Source organism: Vidua macroura, chromosome 12 (assembly GCF_024509145.1).
Source record: "Vidua macroura isolate BioBank_ID:100142 chromosome 12, ASM2450914v1, whole genome shotgun sequence".
Taxonomy (NCBI): Eukaryota; Metazoa; Chordata; class Aves; order Passeriformes; family Viduidae; genus Vidua; species Vidua macroura.
Genome location: NC_071582.1, coordinates 14308852 through 14330667, shown reverse-complemented (window position 1 = coordinate 14330667; position 21816 = coordinate 14308852). Strand labels below are relative to the sequence as shown.

Here is a 21816-nt window from a genome sequence, read left to right as displayed (position 1 = left end):
TATTGCTCCATCCCTTGGAAGCCTTGGAGCATCTGGTTAATACATGATCCTTATTCCCCCAGTGAAGATCCAGGAAATGGTTATAAATAAAAGCAGGGCCAAAGAAGCCAAGGTTAAGTGGAGGTTCATTCCTGCCCACCATCATACATGAACAAACTGGACCTGTTCCCACAATGTGATATTGTTTCCTAGAGCAAAACTGACAGAGGAGATGGGAAACTGGAGCTTAGAACAAGCAAGACAGAAATACTGAGGGAGAAAAAGGTAAAGCAGTGCAACTTCTGATTCAGCTGGAGAAGGAGTCAGAATTAAACCACTCCATCACAGCAATGGTTGCTTTCCTCCAACCCACCTGGAAGAAATGAGAACTTGTCCTTTTCCTCAACAATAATTTGCAAAGATTCTTCCTTCATTTTCCAGACTGCAGACTGGAATTAGGATGAATAGCTCAATCCCCTACGACACTTCCAGGCATTTCTTGCAAGACACAGTCTGTCACACTGATGTGGGGGATACTAACCCGCGAGGATGCTGGGCTAGAGATGTTGGTGTTCCCCAGCCAAGTGTCCAGAGGTGTTCAAAGGTGGGGGGATATTCTGTGTTAAATACATTTCACTTTTAAACCCAAGAGGAGATGAAGCACCAGATAAACCACTGAAGGCAATGGTAGTTTCTTAATTTCTTTATTTCTTCAGTGGAGACTGCAGGTTTTTCTGGAAGATGCTTTTTAATCAAATGCTAACTGCTGAGCTAAACACAGTGGTGGTTATTGAGTGAAATGCTATGGGATATGTTATTTTGCAGACTGATGAGCTAATAGTCTCCACTGGCCTTAAAACCTGGATGGACATTTTAAGGAGATTCTATAAAAAGGCCATCCCAATAAATAATTACTCAGGGCAGTAAAAGCTAAGGCATTTGTGAATTCCTTGGTGACCACAAGAAATCTGAAGACTGTTTAGTGTATTACTAAGTGCCAGTGAGCACAATCAGACATCCATCGATATGACTGGAAAGTCTCCTCTGGCTTCAGTGGACATTTGGTCAGGTCACAGCTGTGGAAATTGTGCAAGGGCTGAAGCCAGCAGGGAGGCAGAGGTGTGCCACCCTCCATCACAGAGCATGACAGAGATCTTCCTTCAGGTTTTGACTCTCTTGGGAAGGTTATTTTGATTTTCCTTTAGAAAACCTTGATGGGCTTGGGGATGAGCCAGTAACCAACAGAGAGACAGATTGCAGAGAAAATTCACCTGAACGTGCAAGAAACCTGCACGTAGTTTGCACAGCTTGGGAGTATCTTCGGCTCTCTGGCACTCGCTATGGAAGGTAACACCTTCCCAAGAGCTCACACAGAACAAATATCTCTCCAGCCCTGACCTGAGATCCTACACAGCCTGTTGTGGGGCTGTGCTCCAGGGAGCCCTGCAAAGTAGCAGGTGGTTACCTGTCACACTTGCTGCTGCCCTCACCTGTGAGATCGAGAGGAAGCAGTGCCCAAAGAGCCGGGGTGATGGCTGGGCACGGATGAACGTGAGCCACAGTGACTCCATCTGCCCGGCTTTCAGCACTCGCTCCCTCCTGGCGGCTGCTCTTGAAAAGCAACCCCTTGATTATCTTTTCCTTCACTTTTGACCTAAAATCTGTTGCACCTGTCCTTTTGTGCATGCTCACTTCAGAAGGGAGCATGTCTGTGCCATGACCTGAGAAATGTCTGAATCTGAATCTTACCCTTTTTGCTCATGGTTAGCAATGCATTCACAAAGACCAAAACTGAGAAGTGAAGGCTCATTTAGAAAAGTATTGGTCATGAATATAAATAATAAAATTATTCTGGTTTTGAGTTTAAGTTGGTAAAACAAACCTAAATCTAACACTTCTTCTCTCTGATGGATTAGCCCATGGCCACTTTAATCATCAGTGTTTTTCTACATAGATTTAAAAGTGCACTTTCCAAACTCAAACATGCAGTATGGGAGGGTGTATATTTTTCATAGGTGTTTGTGCCAGCAGAAGCCAGTTGCTGCCATACCCACTGAAAAGAAATTCAATTTAGCAGAGGGCAACTCATTAAAAAACTTAGACCAATATTCACAAAAATATTTTATCTTATCCATCCTACTCTACAGTTACTGTTCTTTTTGTTTGTAAATACATTGGGGGAAAAATGTCACTTCTGCCTAGAACTGCTGTCAAGTTGTACTGCTTTGAGGAATTTGGCATATTCTCCAGTCAGCACATCTGGTATGGGTGGATGCTCTTCAACAGACTGATTTTTTACCTTTTTTCCGGTTGTTGTTATATTTCAAGTGATCCTGTGCCAAAGCCCGTTTAGCTGAACAAGAAGTTTGCCCATTATCAATCACTCACTGATAACTGCTGCCAGCTCCAAGATGCATTTTTCCAGGCACAGCCTGTGTGCATGCTGGCTGCAGGAGTCAGCTTCAGCAATATTGAGACCCTGCTGAGATTTCAGAGGAAGTGCAAATACGGAGTACTTGATAAAAATAGCAATCTGCAGGCTCCGTATTGCTAAGTGCTATTTAACGATGCAGAAAGTTTTAGTATTTGTCTTTAAGCTAGGAAAGGATTTAATGTTTCACCCAGACTATGACAGAGAGGAAGAAAGCAGTGCCCTGGGTTGTCTGGCTCTCCCCCCAGAGGTTGTCTTGCTCTCCCAAATCCTGGTTAAAGACTTCAGGGAGCACAGCAGGCTCAGAGAGACTTGTCTGTTTGGAGTGTAGCTAACTGTACTCCCAGCACAGCCTATGCTTTGGGCTTTAGATATTCTATTTCTCTTAAAAGCAAACACAGAAGAGATTAAGGACTTGCTACTGGAACACTGGAAAATATAAACTAGTCTCTGCACTAAAGGTGATATTGGCAAAGCACTGTTGTTTTTTTTTTCCTATAGTTTAATACCATTAGAATGCTGCTAGCTGTTTAAGAAATGTCTGTGCTGAAGAAGGTGCTAGGTAAAGACATGTCTGATTTAATGAAATTTGTTTTCTTTTACCTCTAAGTGAAAGAGATTCACCAGGAAATGGTTTGGGGGTTCCTGAAAGCAGCTAAAACAACAAGTTGACTGATGAGTTTTTGGTCTTGCTTTTCTAAAGGCACAAATTTGCCCAGAGGTCACAATAAAGAAGGTGACGAAAAGACTTTCTGCATGAAGACTTGTTAGTGCTTTTAGATGAGCCCTTGGGGCAGTCCCTTTGCTGTCAGTGGGACAATCAGTTTGGGTTGAAGTTATAAATACTTCTATGAGTCTCTGCAAGGAGGAGCACATAGCAGATCTGTGGTGCTGCAGCCACTGGCATGAGGAAAGGCAAAGCGAGAGCCCTGAGCCCAGGCTTGCTGATGTTGATGCTGGCTCCTTGGATGCACACTGGTCTAGAGGGGTTGCAACAGAGAGGAAATTTTGCAGGAGACTGTGGATAAGACATGAGTGGAAGAACCCTGCCCCTCCACAGGGAGTTGCTCACATGGAAAGGGAGCCAAAAAGTTTCAGAGAAATATCTAGTGAGTGTTGCAGTGATGAAAGGTAGATTTTCTTTCCTAGACCTTACCCTTAACATCAGTTTCCCCTTCTGCATCCATCAGTTTCAGTGTTTCCAGCCCTGTGGAACTATTCCTGTGCACAAATAAAAAGCACCATTGCTGCTGTGAGAGAGGACAAGTGGCAGTGTGTTCATTTTTGTGTAGCTGGAATTGGAATCACGTATGAATGAGGAATATGCTCTGACCGTGGCAACCTAATTGGGCTGAAATATCTTTATATTAGGGCTGTAATACATAGGGCAGAGATTGCGAGGAACTGGGCAGTATTTCTGCAGCACTGTGATGCCAATCAAACTGGGAAAGGTGGGTGTGCTCAGTCCTGGTCACCCCTGGCTCGAGGACACATCTACATCCTGTGGGTCACCTGTTTAGTTCTGGAGGAGTTGTTGAAGCAGAGGGAAAGGAAGCTGGGAGGCCCGGAGGGAAGGTGGAAGCTATGGGGGAGCCAGACAAGGTAAATGTGCCAGCTGCTGAAGGAAAGAGATGATGAAAGGGAAAAGAAGAGTGAAGAACAAAGCAGAAATGTCAAGGAAAGGTGGTGAGGGGAGACAGGAGTTGATGGTGCTAAAATTAGATGGAGAATGGGGACAGGGAGAGCTGATCTGGTGCTCTCCTTTTGGACGAAATTCCCACTGAAGCTGCTGTCAAATCTGGCCTGGGGAAAGAGGAAAACTGGAATCCAGATTGGAAAGCAAGGGAAAGGGAGTGGGACAGGTGTCCCTGCAGCACACCATGTGCTCAGAGAGGATTTCCCTGGCCCCAAGGGGAGCCAGCCCTGCTTCCCTTGGGACACACCTCCCCGTGTAAAATCAACGTCCTGAGTATATGAGTCTGCACAGTGTTTAACTGTTTCAAACCAATCTTTGCAGGTGATTCCTAATTATATGCTGCTAGTCACAGCCCACAAAAAGATAATTAAGCCCTTGCCATCAATTAAGTGTAATTCCTGCATGCTGAGGCGCAAGCAAGGAAGGCAAAAGATGAAGTCACCAAATTTTCCTCTGGCTGGCTATGGGAGCCAGCTCTGGAAACCTCTCAGAACCTGGACAAAAACAAGTAAGATCATCTAGACCTGAACTAGGGGTAAGAAATGTTTTCTGTTTATTCTCTAGTGTGTGCAGTTCTGAAGGGTACAGAGAGCTCTTCTGACTATTCTGATGACCTGAAGGCATGTGCTCTAGGAAGCGGTGTAGGGCTGAAATCATGCAGCCGTGAAATTTGCAAGAAAATGGATACTTATAGACTAAAAAAAAATCTGACAAAAGCATGGAAAATGGGGCTCAAGGACACTCCCTCTTTTAGTGCAGTTAGGTAGTGGTAAGAATAATGTAGTATAAACCTGTTTTTTCTTCCATTTTCAAGGATGTATGTTTACCCTCTCCTCTTATATTAGCTGCTGTGTGTGTTAAGTGTCTTTACAGATATTATGTATACACTGAATCACACACAATACTCTTCAAAGTCAGTGGAAGTACTTGCACATCAGTGGGTTTTAAACAAAAACCCCCTCCTGACCCCTTGTTTCCCTCAGGTAAGCAGAGAGCTCTGTTCCCAAGGTTGTCAGAATAAGTAAATCACATAGTTTTAGGCCAGTTTGTCCATAGGGGTCTGATGGCTGTGGTGTGCTTGTGATACAACCCCTGAAATTAGTTCATCTAGGAAAGGAAAGCCGATAGTCCGCTCCCCAAACAGCGCAAGTGAGAGGAGAAGTCGAGCCTTTGACATCTTACTGCTTTATTTCACCCAGCAACACCTCTATTAAAAACTCTCTGCAGTATTTCTGTGTGGCGTGGCGAGCCAGCCAGCAGCAGGGGAAGAGGCAGTGCCGTGACTGAGGTGAGACCTTGCCTGCCCAGACGGAGAGCGTGCGTGTCGTGGGCGCTGCACATGCACCACAGCACACCTGGGGTGGGGACTCCCACACCGTGCAGCCCCTTCCTACACCGCCAGACCCCATCCCTGCAAGGACCACCTGCCTGAGGGCAGCTGTGCAGTACAGGGATGGGCATTGGTGGCCTTGGTGCCCCGGGGGCAATGGGCATGCAGGGTGGGCACTGGGTGTGCGGGGTGGGTGCTGGATGCTGTCACAGAATCGCAGAATTGTTTAGGTTGGGAAAGACCTCTAAGATCATCAAGTCCAAGTGTTAGCTCACTATAGGCAAGTCCACCTTGAAACCGTGGTCCTAAGTGCCACATCTACACGTCTACAAGTACCACCAGGGATGGTGACTCCACCGATTCCCGGGGCAGTCTGTTCCAGCCTTCACTTCTCAGTGAAGAATTTCCTAATATCCAATCACAGCCTCCCCTGGTGCAACTTGGGGCCGCTTCCTCCTGTCGCTTGCTACCTGAGAGAAGAGACCGACCCCTACCTGGCTACCAGCTCCTTTCAGGGAGTTGTAAAGAGCGATAAAGTCACCCTTGCCTCGCCTTTTCCGCAGGCTGACCAGCCCCAGTTCCATCAGCCGCTCCTCCTCAGACTGCTGCTCTCCATGTCCCCGGCTGGGAAGAGTCGGGGGCTCCTTTCCCGCTGGGCACCCCCTTTCCTGGCCGCCTTTGCGCCAGGCGCTGTCCCCTGCCCGGACAGCGGGGCTGGCGGTGCGGGTGGAGCCGAGCGCTCTTCCCCGCCCCGAGGAGCGCCTAATAATAAAAATAATAGGGATATAATGGTTTAGGGAAGCGGAGTCTCGGCCCCTCCGCCTGCCGCCGCTCCCCGTCCCTGCGGAGCCGGGGCCGCCGCTGCCGCAGCGCCCGGGGCTGGCCGGGGCAGCCCGGCCGCGGCTGCGGGACCGGGGGGCGGTGCGGGGAGGCTCGGCCTGTGCAGCCCCCTCCCTCCCGTCTCCCCTCCTTCTCTTTCCTCTCTCCTCCCCTCCCTCCCCTCTCTCCCTCCTCCAATGCCAACCTGCTGCCGCCTTTGTCAGCGCAGCCCGGCGCTATGGCATTCTGCTGGGGCTTCAGGCTCGGGCTCTTCCTCCTCCTCCTCCTCCTCCTCCTCCTGGCCGGGAAGCGGCTGCTGCAGAGGCAGATCCAGCCCTGACGGCCACGCTCCCCGCGCCAGAGGCAGGCGGAGCCCGCAGGTGAGCCCCAGGTGCGGGAGGGGGCGCGGGGCGGTGGGCTGGGGGAAAGGGGCGCCGAGAACCCCCCGCTCATCAGCCCCAGGGATGCGCTGAGCACCCGGGCGTGCCGGGGAGCGGCTTCAGCACCGGCTCCCCCCGCCGGGCTGGGAGAAGGAGGAGTAAGTGCAGGTAAGAGACCCCTGAGCCCGTGTGGTCCCCACCGGTGCCCCGGGGTCCTGCCTCTATGTTAAGCTCTCTAGGAAAGGGGGTACTCCAAAATCGTGAAACTCCGTCTAGGACTTTGGCAGCTCCACTTTAGTCCCGCACATCCGGATCTGCCCGGGAGGAGCAAGTGGGTGACCCTTGGGCTGAGCCCCAGGGAACCCAACCTCCAAACGGAGTCTGAAGGAATGGGGATCAGGGAAACTGGACCCACCAGGGCAAGGGAGCAGGATGGCAGTGAGATTGTTATAGACTTGCTGTGCAAAAATCCAGGTTGTCCACAGATGGGATAAATTGCTCACATTTAAATGAATTAGACTTTTTTTGTGTTTGTCTGTCAGTATTTTTAATGGTGTTTCCTTATACAAAAAATTCCGGTAAAAATGTGGCTTGGATGTGCTCTAATAATGTATTGGGAGGACAGTATTTGTGTGTGTCTGAATGGGCCAAGAGTTGGCAAAGAATAACCAAGAGTATATGATGCAGTAATAATTCAAGTAATTTATTTCACAGTTTTAGAATGATTTCACTTCCCCAGATCGTAGAGATACCTTAACCTGGATTGCATAACTGAACCATGCAAATAATCAGCCTAATGTTACTGTGCAAGAAAAATCAATGGCAAACCCTGTTCGACTTGAGCTCTTGCACAGCCGTGAGGGTCCACTGCTTTTATCCACAAGTTCCCTATTAATTTAGGCACTCAGGTCCTTTAAAACCCGCTGAATTCTGGGCTGTTGGGGAAGCTGAAGTGTTGTGCAGAGTCCTTTTACAGCAGAGCCTGCCTCTGTTAAGGAGCTGCGTTTGTAAAGCGCGGTTTTCCAGGGCTCATTCACGCAAGGTGAGAGCCAGAAAACAGCAGCTTCTTCCAGTGCTGTGCCCAGCGAGCCCCGGTGACCCTCGGAGGAGGCTGGCAGCGGGATGCCCGGGAGGGTGCGGGGTGTGCATCGTTCCCGTGCACAGCAGCAGCGAGCCGCTGGCGAGAGCGGGTGCACAGGCACCGTGAGCTCCTGGAATGCAGGTGCTCCTTCCCTTCGGCTCTGAAGGAGTGAATAAAAACCACACCGGCGAGGCAGGGAGCCAGCACCCACCTCCACCTGCCAGGGACTGAGCCCACCCTGCTCCTGCGCAGCCGAGGAGACGGTCCGGAGGAGACAGCCCGTGTCAGACTGGTCAGGAGGACTTTTCAATGAAAGGGGGAGAGGAGCAGTTGCCATTGCACGGGCAGGGCTCCAAAGTGTGTGTTTTAGTTTTCTTTTTAATTAGCAGCAGAAGGCTGGAGGGAGGAGGAGGAATAAGGTGTGTGGAAATGGGCATTGTTTCCCTGAGTGCCAGCTCCTGTGTCTGTGTGCAGTGGAAGCCAGATGGGGCTCAAGGTCCCCATTCCTTCATCAGAAATTTCTTCATGTTTTGACAGAGAAATGGATTTTTGAGTGTGGGAGAAAACAAGAACTGAATTCTGTCTTGATGGGCTACATTTCATTTGAGGCAACCGTTGCCTGCCTTGTTTTATAGTATCTGGTGTTGGGAAGAAAGGCAGGCTGAATGATTTATGAGCTCAAGTTAATAGTAAAACAACGTATCACTGGCTCTGTATTAATGTTCTGCTGTGCTGAAGTAGCTGGCTCTTTCTGAGGGGATTTATGCAAGGATCACTCGCTGCCTGCCGTTGCGTTGCCGTAGTGGCATTCTAGGGTGGCCCGTTAGTCACCGTGGGGGGAACTAAACAAGGATGCTGTTTCCCTCTTGGCTGGCAAATCAAAGGGAGAAGGGAATTGATGACTCCAGCAGTCACATCTGTGTGCTAGCTGCACCTGCTGTGGGTATTGGGAAACGGGGAGAGCAAATGTCAGTGGCACAAAGAACAGGGAAGGAAATGAAGGAGGAAATAAGAGAGGAAGATAACGTGGTCTGTATGCCAGTGGCCATGATTCAGACTCGTGCAGGGCACCTTGCCACCCTGCAGCTGCTCAGGGAAGTTGGGTGGTGGGACTGTCTCTTGAATCCTGTGCTGGGGTTTATCTGCCCCAATGTGTGCTGCCCTTAGACCATTTGGCAGGGCAGGATTTGGGCTGAAGGAGTCACAGGAAAGCAGTGCTAATGTCATGAATTCCTTTGGATGGCAAATTTATAGGGCAGTCAGGAGATGAGGGGACCACCCCCACCCCACTGCTGATATAGGAGGTGGTGAGGATGGGAAGTGCATTCTGGTTTTCCTGCAAGGAAGCAAGATGCATGAAAGAGTCTGCAGATTCCCCTGGTCTGGAGAGCCACAGGGGAGAGGTTTCATGGAGGCTTGGTTCCTAAAGACACCAGAAAATAGAACAGTATATTCCCTTTGTGCATCACAAAGCTCTGCTGGGGATGGAGCCTGCAATTGTAATATTCTTGGACTTCTTCTCCAGAGGCCGAGACAGTGGGTTAGTGGTAAGATGAGAGCTCAGTTCATTGCTCCTGGTGCAGGGCAAGAAGACATCGATTTGTGGTAAGTCTGGAGCTCATCTGCGTGCAAGGAGAGCCAGCCCCCATCGACTGGCTGTGCAATCTGATGCTCTACAAGCCCATGCTGGGAGATAATTGTGCTATTAGAGCAGCAAATGTCAAATCTCGGGAAGCTGAGTCAAAGCGACCCTTCCAGTGTTAATATAACAAAATCATTAAGGATGAAATGTTAAGTGGCTCCTTTGGTCAGAGATGGTCTTGGTGAAGATAAATAAGCTAGATCCCATCCTTTTGTCTGGGGAGCTCCATGTGTCTGGAGACCAAAGTCAGTTTGAGGGGGGGTTTGGAGGGTGTGTGTGGCTGCAGGCAGTGAGGGTGAGGCACGAGGACCTTGGTGGAATTGAGGCCATCTGAGGAGACCCTGTGCTGCTGCTCTTGCTGTGGCTGCTTCCATTTGCTGCTTTTGATTGATTCGTGACCTGTACCCTATTTAAAAGGCCTTCCTGTGCGTATTTCAGAGCTCTGCATTTGTGTGCAATGTCTAGCTCTATTCTGGTCCTGCTTTGAGAGACACTGAATGAACGTGGACATAATGGCTGAGATGGTGCATGGCCAAGTGCTTGGCACCCGGGATGTGGCAGCTCCTGGGGTGGCCTGCCAAGAAGCACCTGTCTTTGTCGCAGGCTGTTAGGAGGCTTGACAAGAGACAGAGGAGCTTAATGTGCCACTAAAAATTTTGGCACCAGGTTTTTACATCCCTGAACCAGGAAACAAGATTTCAAGGCCCTTATATATTATCCTTATGGGCTAGTACATCCTGTTCTCCAGAGCCCCAGTCTGTTGATGCTCCACCATCAGCAATGTTTTTGATGCTCTGGTGCAAGGGAGCACCAATTTCCATGGTCAGGCTGAAGCCCAGAGATATCTTTCACACCTGAAATTCTCTCACACCACAGAGCTGTTTGTGAACAGCCAAGGGGTGAAGAAGAAATTATTCCAGCTCCTAGGTAGCTTTCTTTTCCTCAAGGCCTATATCTGAGTTTGCAACCTGCCTTTTCAGTTTCCACCTCCCATAGCTGAGTCTCAGTTGAACGAACTGGCTGAATTCCCACCTGAGCAGGTTCAGCTCTCTCCTGCTCACCCTTGTCTCAGAGCCTCTGTCACCTCCCTGACCTCTCACTGCTTTTAGCTGTCACCTGCCAGGCTTGGGTCTGGGAGCACAGGGGCAGGTCTGAGCTAACCCAGCCTAGCTGAGCTCTCCTGCTTTGGGTCTGTGCTTCAGTGCCTCTGCCTTACTGCTTGTGTATGGATTGGGGTCCCCAAGACAAGGGTCCTTGTTGATGCTAAGTACAAGCAACATGAGACTGGGCGTATGCAGCAGGGCTTTCACTCAGCTTACTGAACTTGCCATCACTGAGCAGCCTTGCAAATCAGGCTGCATCTGAGTTTTACCAGATTCATAGTGTTTAGAAACCTGAAGTTAAAACCTCTGATGACACAAAGAATGGCTTGGTGCAAAGCAAAGGTTTTCAAGAAGCTGTACCTAGGATATCCTCACTGGGATGAGAAAGTAAAGACAGAAGAGTGGGGAACAAAATGGATTGACAATTTTCAAAAATACAATTGCACAAACTGGCTACTTGGGTGTTTTACAGGAGTATGAGTGGGGAGAAGGCTGGCCAGGCCAGTGCAGGGTGTGCATCAGGCTGTGAAAATGTATATCCAGGTGAGGGGTTGGCAAGAAGCTGTGAATTTACAAATAGGAGGAGATAGTTGCTTTTGCTGGTGTTCATCCTGGAGGTGACAAAAAGACATATTTTCACTCCTGTCCCAAGTGGCAGATTTATAACATGCAGAAAATTGACTTGGAATGCCAGTCCCCTGTCAGTTGGGAATGTCTCTGAGCTCCACAGGTGAAGTTTATTCTGTGAGAACTTGGTAGCCTCGGTGGTAACTAGAAGAGTTTGGACCTAGCATGGAGCATCCTTTATGGTGACATGTCAGAGAAATACAAAGGCAGGCTGTGAAAGAGGCTGTGCCTCCAAGCACACACTGCTGAGAGAAAAAGGATATAAACACCCTGCTCCAGCCTTTTGCATTACTTCTTGGAGCTGAGCACAGAACAGTAAAACATTTTTTTTCTTTTGTCAGCTGGCAGAAGAGTTGTGCTGCTATGCATAATACAGGAGCTTTAAAAGAAAACATGCATGCAGCAGAGGTATTGGAAAATCCCTGTAGCCATTCCTTTCTGAGAGTTGTGTTTACAATCACAGAAATGCATTCACATTGCTGCTGCTCAGCTCCTGATCACACACTGTAGAAAGATGTTATTTAAATAAACAGCCGAGTTCATATGGAGACTTGTTGTGTGTTCTTTTGGGTAGCTATTTGTTATGACAACTGAAGTACTCTGGCTTCTGACACTGATAGCAATCACTGATGTGCAATGTCAGGGCAGGAGATGAAACAGGAGCCCTGGATTCTGGAGTGGTGCTCAGGAGTCCTGAGGTTTTTGACCAGAAGTTGCCTTTTAGAATGAGTAATAACAAACCTTGCAATGTTGACTTCAGTGCTTTGCCATTTGGGTGAATATTCTGCACTTGATGGAGGAGAGGCCAGTTCCAGAGGTCATCTAAGGGTGGGATTGAATGGAGGAAGATAACATACCTTTTTGGGAAACTGAGAAGATTTTTTTCATTCCTGTCAGTAAGAATAACAAAGACAGAGTGACCAAACATATCAATTGGCAGACTGCATCAGCCTGTTATCTGTCTTTCCTAGTAGCCAACAACAGAGACACCAACAAGATATTCACAATAGATGGATGAAAAATTGTCAACATCCTTTCCTAATCCATAGTAGCTAAAGGTTGGTTTCAATTCTGAAAGTGCAGGGGTTTATATTCTCCCCAGTATGTTTGCTAGTGTTAGCTGTGCTTGTTCAAGCTGTTCCTGTTATCCACATAAATGTGAAGCTTTTGCTCTTCACCTCTGCCCTGCCATTTCGGGATGGTGAATGGAAATGCACTCCTAGGCTTCACTGGGAGCACATCACTGAAGAGGATGTTCTCTGTCCTTGATATTTCTCTGTCTTCAAATCCATCCTGATTGGCAGCCAGCCCTCTAGCATCTGCTGGATTGGTTTCAAGGTTCAGTAAGGTATTTTTTTTTAACTCCTTCTGTTCTTTGCTAAATTCTGGACTTTAGAGTCCAAATGGGGCCCACGCAGACTTTTCATGTGGGAACTGGCAAATTTTCCATTCCTGAATCTTATACTTAAGGAAAGGTATTTCTGGAAAAAAAATTGCCACAGCATCCAAAGGAGATAATTCAGAGTAGAGGAAAAAAATAATGGTTTAAAGTAAGCAAGATGGCAATTATGTTCTCAGATAACTTCTAAAAACATGTCAGAAGTTTATTGACAGAAAATCTTCCTCAGAGCCATTTGCATTCAGATATGAAAACATGTCATGGTGCAGTAGATCAGCCCTGGTTAGGCTAGGACTGGAATTATTGCAGACAATTTGATGCTCAAACTGTGCTTTGAACCTCTCATAAATTGGTAAGAAATTCTATGCTGAAATTCTGTGCTGGCTGGGATTGTCCATCTGCCATTAGTTCAGCCTCTCCAAAGCTTCTGCTGTTTATTCACTTGGTTGCTTTAGTAGACATTGGCATAAAGGAGCCTTCTCGGATAAAACCCTGATTCCATTTAAGTATTGATTTATTGGATGCCAGGATTGCAGCCTGAAGTTCAGAACATGAGGATGGGTTATGAAAGCAAGCCCTGGGTGGCATGATTAGGGAGTCAGGCCCCATCTCTGGCTGAGCTGCAAGGCCCTGGGTATTACCTGTGGGTGACTTACAATCTTTTTTGTGTTGCTGTAGAAGTGGAACGCGATTTCCAGGCTAAACGGCAAAATACGCTTAAGCCATGGAGTCCAGCCAGGAATCCTCGCTCTTCCTGGTGAAGATATTGGAGGAGCTGGACACGAAGCAGAATACTGTCTCTTACCAGGATCTCTGCAAGTCCCTGTGTGCAAGGTTTGATTTATCCCAGTTGGCCAAGCTCAGAAGCGTGCTGTTTTACACTGCTTGCCTGGATCCTAATTTCCCAGCGACTTTGTTCAAAGACAAAATGAGATGCACTGTAAACAATCAGCAATCAAAGAAAATCATGGTTGCAGCAGATATAGTAACAATATTCAACCTCATACAAATGAACGGGGGAGTGGCCAAGGAGAAGCTTCCAGTTGCAAGGCACAAAGTGAAGAAGAAGGAGTCCTTTGAGTCCTGCAGGTCTGACACAGAGATCTGCAATATGGCAGAGTGTGTGCCTGACTGTGTGCCCAACTGTGAGCTCAACGACCAGGACTTTAACCGGGGCTTTCCAGTCAGAAGGTCTTCGAAATGCAGAAAGATGGACTGCAAAGACTGCCAGCAGTTCGTCCCCTCATCAGAGCCCAACTTCTTGCTCGGTGTTAATAAGGACGTGAAGGGCCGGGCTGCCTCTCTGGACAGGCTGCAGGCACTGGCATCCTACTCCATCGCCACGTCCCCGCCATGTGAGATGCAGAGTACGTACTTCCCCATGAACATTGAAAATGAGTCTATTTCAGACCAGGATTCCTTGCCTATAAGTGCAGGCATAAAAGAAACTTTCATTTCAAATGACGAGCCATTCATGATGCAGTCGTGTGTCCAGAAAAGAAATATATTCAAAGAAGATTTTCATAATCTGATTACAATATCTCCTAACTTAATACCATCCAGCAAAACACCAGAAGATGGACACAGAGAGCCTCAGAACAGGAAAGAAAGCTCTAAGCAGACTTTCTTCAACCACAGCTTTGAAATGCCATACAGCAGCCAGTACTTGAATCCAATTTATTCTCCTATACCGGACAAAAGGCGAGTGAAGCATGAAAGTTTAGATGATCTTCAAGCTTCAACGTATTTTGGCCCTACTACTGTTCTTGGACCACAGGAAACCAAAAAGTGGACTGGAAAGCCAACCAAGCAAACTGCCTGGCCAGCTAAAAGCTGGAGTTTAAATACTGAGGAGGTCCCTGACTTTGAACGCTCATTTTTTAACAGGAAGCAGTCTGAAGAGAAACCACGATACCAGAGTTCAAGCAACCCGTCTCCAAACTTTCCTTCAGTTGACAGGCATCAGTCCTACCTAAATGCAAAGGATCAGCAACCAATTATGCAGGCAAACTATGCTGTGAAACCCAACGGGCATAAACCTAAGGAAATTCCTTCCATTCTAGATGTGGAGAAACATGAGCCAGTCAAAAAGTTTAAGGATAAAAGCATTAACTGTACTTCTGTCCAGATCTTAAGCATTGACAGGACCATGAGTGTTGGGACACAAACGGAGCAGCAGGTTCTGGAGCACAAGAAATGCAAGGATTTGTGTGCAGCAGGCCAAGGCAAGTACGGCGAGCGGCACTCTCTGAAGCAGTCGGATGACGACTCTGAAATCGTGAGTGATGACATCAGTGACATTTTCCGCTTTTTGGATGACATGAGTATCAGCGGGTCCACGGGAGTGATGCAGTCCTCATGCTACAACAGCACTGGTTCCTTGTCTCAGGTGCATAAATCAGACTGTGAGAGCTCACCTGAGCACAATTTGACTAAGATCTCCAATGGGAGTGCCTGTAACAAACTGGAGAAAGTGGTCAGGACAGATGTCAGTAACACAGATGATGAACTGAAAACGAGTGTCTGCAAATTAGTCTTGAGGATTGGTGAAATAGAGAAGAAACTGGAATCTCTCTCAGGTGTCCGAGAGGAAATCTCTCAAGTCCTGGGAAAATTAAGCAAGCTGGATCAAAAAATCCAGCAGCCAGAGAAGGTCAGCGTGCAAATAGATCTCAACTCTTTGACAAGCGATGCTGCGTCAGATGAGAGCAACTCCCCGCAGATATTTCAGTGCCACAATACTCCTCATGGAGGCAAACTGGAGAATAATCCAGAGTGGTGCTGCTCAGATGCCAGTGGAAGTAATAGCGAGAGTCTTCGAGTAAAAGCCTTAAAAAAAAGTTTGTTTACTAGGAGATCATCAAGATCACTAACAGAAGAAAACAGTGCAACCGAATCCAAAATAGCAAGTATTTCAAACTCTCCCCGAGACTGGAGAGCTATTACTTACACCAACCAAGTTGGCATTACAGAGGAGGAGGTGAAAGAGAGAGATGGAGGAGAAAATAAGGACTGGCACAGGAAATCTAAAGAGGTAATTTCAACTTTAACTCATATAATAAATGCTTAAGAATAATGTGGTTATGAATGCCTTCCATAGTCATCACAAGCCTCGGGGTATGACAATGCTTTGCCCTGCCATGTTATGCCTGCCTTTATTGTTATCATAATTGAGTGATTTTGTACCTGTAGGTTCTTGCTTGGCAGCTGCAAAATGCCCAACTTGCTTCTCAAAAGCTTTGCTTTTTTGCAAAGAAAGGGTGGTAATGTGGGTGACATCTTGGGAAGGTGATGGTATTCTTCATCATCTGCAGCAATATAAGGAGACCTGGCAGTTACCTTGGTGCAAAGGGTGTGGGGAAAATTGAAATTGTCTAGTGATTGTTTTAGAAGGGATATTTTCAAATTGAATTGTGATGGCTTTTATCAGAGAAGTATGTGCATATTTAAAAGCCAACAAAAGAGATGGATTCAAATCCCTCAAGGAAAAAAACCCTTGTATGTGTGCTGTGAGATGCTCATTGTAGTTATATTCTCTCTCTCTGACTTTTATGGTCATTTAAATGAGTCTTAAGCCTCCTGCTGTGGAACTGCAGCCTAGCTGTGCTCTTGGTTTGGCTGGGCAGAAAAACTCTGCCCATCCTCCCAGCAGCTTCCCTGTGCCCCCTTCACTGACCCCATGGATGTCCTGGCTGTCCTTGTGCAGGGCTCTGGGTGCTGCTCTGTGAAACTGCACGGGGTGGGTGCTTGTTTCTGTTTGGGGAGGGGGTCCTGCAGCCCCTTGTCAGTTGTGAGCACACGACAGGCATGCTGTGCCTTCATACAACGGGGTGTGAGGGCAGAGAAGGGTTGAGAAAAGAGAGGAAGAGGTTTGATGGAAAGAAGTGCGCTTGGGTGAACAAGAAACCACAACCATGGGTTATTGCAAGACTGCAGAGGGGGAAGAAGGCCATCCTTAGTCAGCCCAAACCTTGGTTTTGTGTATGTGTCTTTGCTTAGGATGACATGCTGATTTTGAGAGTCCCTTCCAGACTCCTTCAGTGGCATAGTACTGATGGTACCATGGATGCTGCAGTGTCAGGCTGGGGGCATCCCTGAAGAATACTTCATGTTAGGATTTGATCTGGAAACAGAAACCTGGAAGCCTGCTTGTGTCTCTCAGCTTTTGCAGATCTGGGCTTCTCTGGATGTCAGGGCCATTCTCAGAATATATTTCTGATCTCTGAACAGCACAAACCCTAAATTTCTTCTGCTGCATCAGCATTGTGTTCCTGTTGGAGTTGTGTCTGTAAAATACCTCAATACCTCTTTGGTTTGTTTGTGAGAAGAAGGTGGGTAAATGGATGAAGGCCATCCAAAACCTTCATCCTAGCTGGTCTATTTTTTACCATACGGTGCTTCTGAAAGGAATATCTCTGTCTTTTGTGTTTAACTCCCTCATAGTCTTGTTTTTTTCTCTCAAATTCTTTTAAACCCTATTGCAGGCAGACAGGCAATATGAAATCCCACAGCCACATAGACTCTCTAAACAGCCAAAAGACGCTTTCTTGATTGAACAAGTCTTTAGTCCTCATCCCTACCCTGCATCACTCAAGTCACACATGAAAAGCAACCCCCTCTACACAGACATGAGGCTGACAGAGCTGGCTGAAGTGAAACGTGCCCAGCCATCATGGACCATAGAGGAATACACGAGGAATTCGGGGGATAAAGGCAAGATTGCAGCCTTGGATCTACAAGTGAGTCTCATTTGTTTAATTTGAATGGCTTGATTGCAAATGGATATTGCCAGAATATGCATTTAAGAAGGGATTTGGATAGCTCAGGAAAGAGCTGTGGATTGTTGAGCCTCTAATCTTGCTGATCCCTATCCATCCTGGCCAGGGACAATGAAGAATGTGAATGTTTCATTGCTGAATTGTGATCCTTGACAGGCTGGTGCTCCCAGCTTATTCTGCAATGGAGAGATGTCTTCTAAGTCATCATGGCTTTAGTAGCTCTAAAGGAGAGTTGGGAATAAGGGAGTGCAGAGGTGAACTGGTCCCTAACTGCAGCAAGGCAGAGTGGTGCAGGAGCTGGGACTGCTCTTTTTCCTCTGCCTCTGAATTATTCACAGGGAATTGCAGTGTTAGGTTTGTTTTTTTTTCCATTTTACTAGGAACACAAGACATCAAATACTTGTAGAAGATGTTCAATACCATGACTGGTTTTGAAACACGTCACTGTGGAGGCTTTGAAGTGGCTGTTGGAAACCAGCCAGGCAACTAATGCCGGGTCTAGTTTGCATTTTGGTTCAGCTCATAAGTGTGCAGACTCTTGTGCAACAAGCAGAGGAGACACATTCAAATTTTGCATTAGTGTTTTCCCGATGCAAAATCACAAACCTGACATAAAATGAGCACCCGCATTGGATACCCTGCGTAGTCTGATAAACACAACACATCTTTTAGAAAGGAAGATATCTGAGCAGAGGTTTAAAGAGAAGACCTGAAGAATGACATCCAAAATGAGTAAAGACCAAAGAAATGTTGAATTTCTTGGTCTCGAAACCCAAAATGTGTCACACAATGAAAGCCACACTGATGTGCAAATAACTGTGTATCCTTTATATGCACTTTGACAGTAGAATGTAGGACCAGTGGGGAGGTCTGGTGCTGACCTCAGGCATTTTGGGTTCTGTGGGCAGCAGTCTGTGGGGTGCAGCTGTGCTCAGGGAGGGAGTCTGCTTGTCTCCACTGCTGTCTGCCAGGGAAAGCGGCATGGAAGAGTCTGAGACTTTGCTGCTCCATGCCAGCCCTCAATGGCTCAGTGCTGAGGTACCTAAGCCAGCTCCAAAGCCATCAGACTAATCCCTAGGAAAGCATCAGGATGCTGTGCCTCAGGATCTTGAGCTGGCTGATTTGGATTTGAAACCATCACCCACACAGTGCTGTAGTGTAACTCCCATGAGTGTTTGTGCAGGGATTTGTGCACAACAGATTCACCTCCTTGCTTGGCTCATGCAAACTTCCCTGTCCTCACCAGCCCCTGCTCCTTGCTGTGGCTAAAGTGCACTTGGAGAGAAAGCAAGCAGCACAGGGAACAGGCTGCATCTTGCCTCAACTCCCTGCTGCTTTTTAGGTATTAAAAGCTTTAGAGGGCTTACTAAATTCCTAACCCTGGCATTGCAGGCTGTGTGCTAGAGTAGGAATAGGCTGGAAGAAGTTCCTCTGCAGCAGGCAGTCACAAAGCATCATTTACCTGCTGTGTGAGGCAATAAGGGAGGTGATATTTGGAACCAAAGCCCCTCTGGGAGAAGTGTTCTCCATCTGCTCCTTGTTGGACTGTTTTGTTCTCTGTAAGCAGCTCTGCATGGCCGTGAGCAAACCAGAGAAATCGGCTTATTGCCATCATTTATCTTTAGGATAAAGATGATAGAAGTTTACTGGTCTGATTCTCTCCCTCCAAAAAGATTGTCAGAATTGCATCTACCCCGCAAAGCCCATGTCTAGACTTTATAATGGAGCTTACTGACGAACTTAAAAAATAGACACAGACTGATGAGTGGGTTTTTTTTCCCAGTGATTAAGTTTATTAGAACTGAAAGTAAATACATTATGCCTTAATGAACATTCCTACGTCTGGCAATGAAATGGGAAAGGAAGCTGATTAACAGTAATGGGCCTTTTTAATAATGCATCTTCCTTCTGAAGTAGTTAAAAGGTCAATGCCAAGGCAGATGGGTCCGAAACTGCAATTTCCTTTAAGCATACTATGCCTGTCTTTGGGGTTTTTCTACCTTTGTTTACCTAAAATTTCTCCTGGAGCCCAACAAGTCTGCTGGGTTTTCCTCTAAAAAAAGAAATTGAAAGATAAAGCAAGTTAGTCAGGCCCAAAGCTTGTCCCAGGTGTGGGCTCTGTGTGAGATTCATTGCTTTGCTTTGTGTATGATGGTCCACTGGGATGAAACAGTATCAGGCTATTTTCTGATGCCTTTAGAGATGAGATTGCTGCCTTTTTTCCCAAGGCTGAAACAGGTCATTCAAAGCACTAAAGATACAATCACAGGCTGATGGCCTCTGTTTCAGCATCCTAACACTATCATAGAGGTGTCCATTAAATGATCATAAAACCATTGCTCAATTTTCATTGTTTATTTCTGAGATAGCTATAAAATAACTTCTTTTAGAAGTTCTTTACATAAAACAAATGCTGCTATCAGGAAAAGCAAAGTTTCAGCCAGTAGCTCGTGGCCACAAAATCTGAATTAGTCAATTAAAGGCTAAAGGATTAGTCAAATCCTTCTCAAGTCAGCTGGAGTTTTCTTTGCAGGGTCCAACAAGCTTTGGATCAAGACTGTTACAAGCACAGAAATGGTGTGTGTTAGGGTAGTCTTACCATAATATTTTTATATGGAATATTTTTATATGGAATTTTTTTTTTTAAGAAATGGGCTTTTGGAGCCTGAGATAAAGGAGACAGCTTTGGGGAAATGCTGTCATTTTTCAAAATGTTCTTTTTACTCGACTCCTTTCTGCTGATAAGTTCGATATAATGTGTAGTGTTTGGGTTTCCCAGTGTTCCCCTTATTTTCCTCTAACATAGAGGTTAAAGGGGGAAAAAACAAGCAAAGTTGAAATGGAAAGTTTTAAGAGCTCATAAATACTTAGGAACAAAAAGCTGTAAGACATAAAAAATAAGTAATTCAGATGGAAATACTGATGAAGTTCTGCAGGTTGCCTATGTCCCCAGGCAATGCCATTCCAAAGGAGGGGTAATTTGCCCCTGCAGCAGGGCTGGGTGCTGGATGGGCTGGGTGGGATGCCCTGCAAGCAAGTCACGGTGCCAAAATTAGGGTTAGCTTTATAAAATGTAGTGCATGAGGAGCATATATTAAGCATATATTAAGAACCTTTCCCATCAGCTGAGCTTTAATAATTTAAAAATTATTAACAGTAACAGGCCGGCACTTGCTGACACCTCTGCTGTCGAGCAGATTAAAGAGATCTTATTTAAATGCCATCCAGGATGACGAAGTTTCCGGTAAATCAGAGGTACGTGAGGGATTTTGGAGCAGAATCTTACTGTTGCAGGAGTCTATTTTTTGCAGTATTTTTTTACCACTTTCGTCAGCTTTATGGAATTGGGATCAGGAGATGAAGGGGTGTGAGAAGTGGCAATAACCCACTTTATCCTGACAGCAGATCCAGGTGCAGCTGGGAGGCCTCCAGGAACATCTGCTTTGCTTACTTATTTTATTAATGGCAGACCCCAGACAATTAACAACTGTTTCCTTTTCATTTTTAGACTCAAGAATCTTTAAACCCAAACAACTTAGAGTACTGGATGGAAGACATTTATACTCCTGGCTACGATTCCTTGTTGAAACGGAAAGAAGCTGAGTTCAGGAGAGCAAAGGTTTGCAAGATCGCTGCCCTGATCGCAGCGGCCGCTTGCACGGTTATCCTGGTCATTGTGGTTCCCATTTGCACCATGAAATCCTGAGCCTGGCACACACCTGTGACTCCCAGCCACGTGTGTCTCAGATAGCTCACAGTTTGTGTCAAATGGCTGCTGGCAAAACTGTAAGGAGCTCGCTAAGCAACAATGTTCTGAGGAGATCCTGGTGGAGAATGAAGGCAGAACGCAGAACAGCTAGAGATACATTTTTGGCAAAGTCCTATTTTAAATAACAGACTATGTGGTGGAGTTAATGGGAACTCAGTTCGATTTTTATGCATTTTTAAAAGTGCAATATTTTTTTTTCCTAAAGGAATGATATAATGTTTTACAGAATCAGAGACTGATGAGAATCCAGGCAAAAGAGGAAAGTTGTCTGAGCTATGTTGCATTTAAAGGAGGTGTAGGTACATGGAGGTAGCACTGTATAGAAGGGAATGTTCTATATGCATTACATTGAGGAGCTAGGGAAGTCTTAACAGCTCTCTACAGTGTTGAAAACTCTGAATGTATTGTATTTATTTTATAGTATTTATGTATTTCATGATCATTTGTTCGAAAGCAGACTGTGTAGCTGTGAACAGAGTTCATTCCTACGTTCAGATTAAAAAGGGCTCTTTGCATTTGGTCTTGCCCTAAGACCCACTCTATCATCACTGAGTACTTAGTTAAGTGCAATGTGCTGCAGACCAAAAAGATTATGTTTTAAAGCAATCACAAGAGGTTTTAGTTACTTCTGTTGAATAACATTTGCATAGAGCTGGCAAACTTGCCTTGCCAAAAGGGTATTCTTTACCTCTGCAGACAGTGAAATTGTCTCAATTTCACTCCTGCCAGCAAGCAAAGCTGGCAAATCAAAGCAACACTCTGTTAAAGTTCTTGGAAATGTA

The 21816-nt window shown here is 46.3% G+C and overlaps 1 protein-coding gene across 1 annotated transcript; it reads left to right on the top strand.

The window, feature by feature from the left end:
* The first annotated feature begins 13211 nt into the window (after positions 1 to 13211).
* MINAR1 (membrane integral NOTCH2 associated receptor 1) lies at positions 13212 to 20971 on the top strand. The gene is made up of 3 exons (XM_053988887.1): positions 13212 to 15521; positions 16972 to 17226; positions 20774 to 20971. The coding sequence occupies exons 1-3, from the start codon at positions 13212 to 13214 to the stop codon at positions 20969 to 20971; spliced, it is 2763 nt and encodes a 920-aa protein (XP_053844862.1).
* Positions 20972 to 21816: the final 845 nt, after the last annotated feature.

Excerpts from the sequence above, each read along its gene's own strand:
- MINAR1 (XM_053988887.1), top strand. The coding sequence starts at position 13,212 with ATGGAGTCCAGCCAGGAATCCTCGCTCTTCCTGGTGAAGATATTGGAG. Across the intron at positions 15,522-16,971 it reads GGCACAGGAAATCTAAAGAG|GCAGACAGGCAATATGAAAT; the intron begins GTAATTTCAACT and ends ACCCTATTGCAG. Across the intron at positions 17,227-20,773 it reads TTGCAGCCTTGGATCTACAA|ACTCAAGAATCTTTAAACCC; the intron begins GTGAGTCTCATT and ends TTTCATTTTTAG.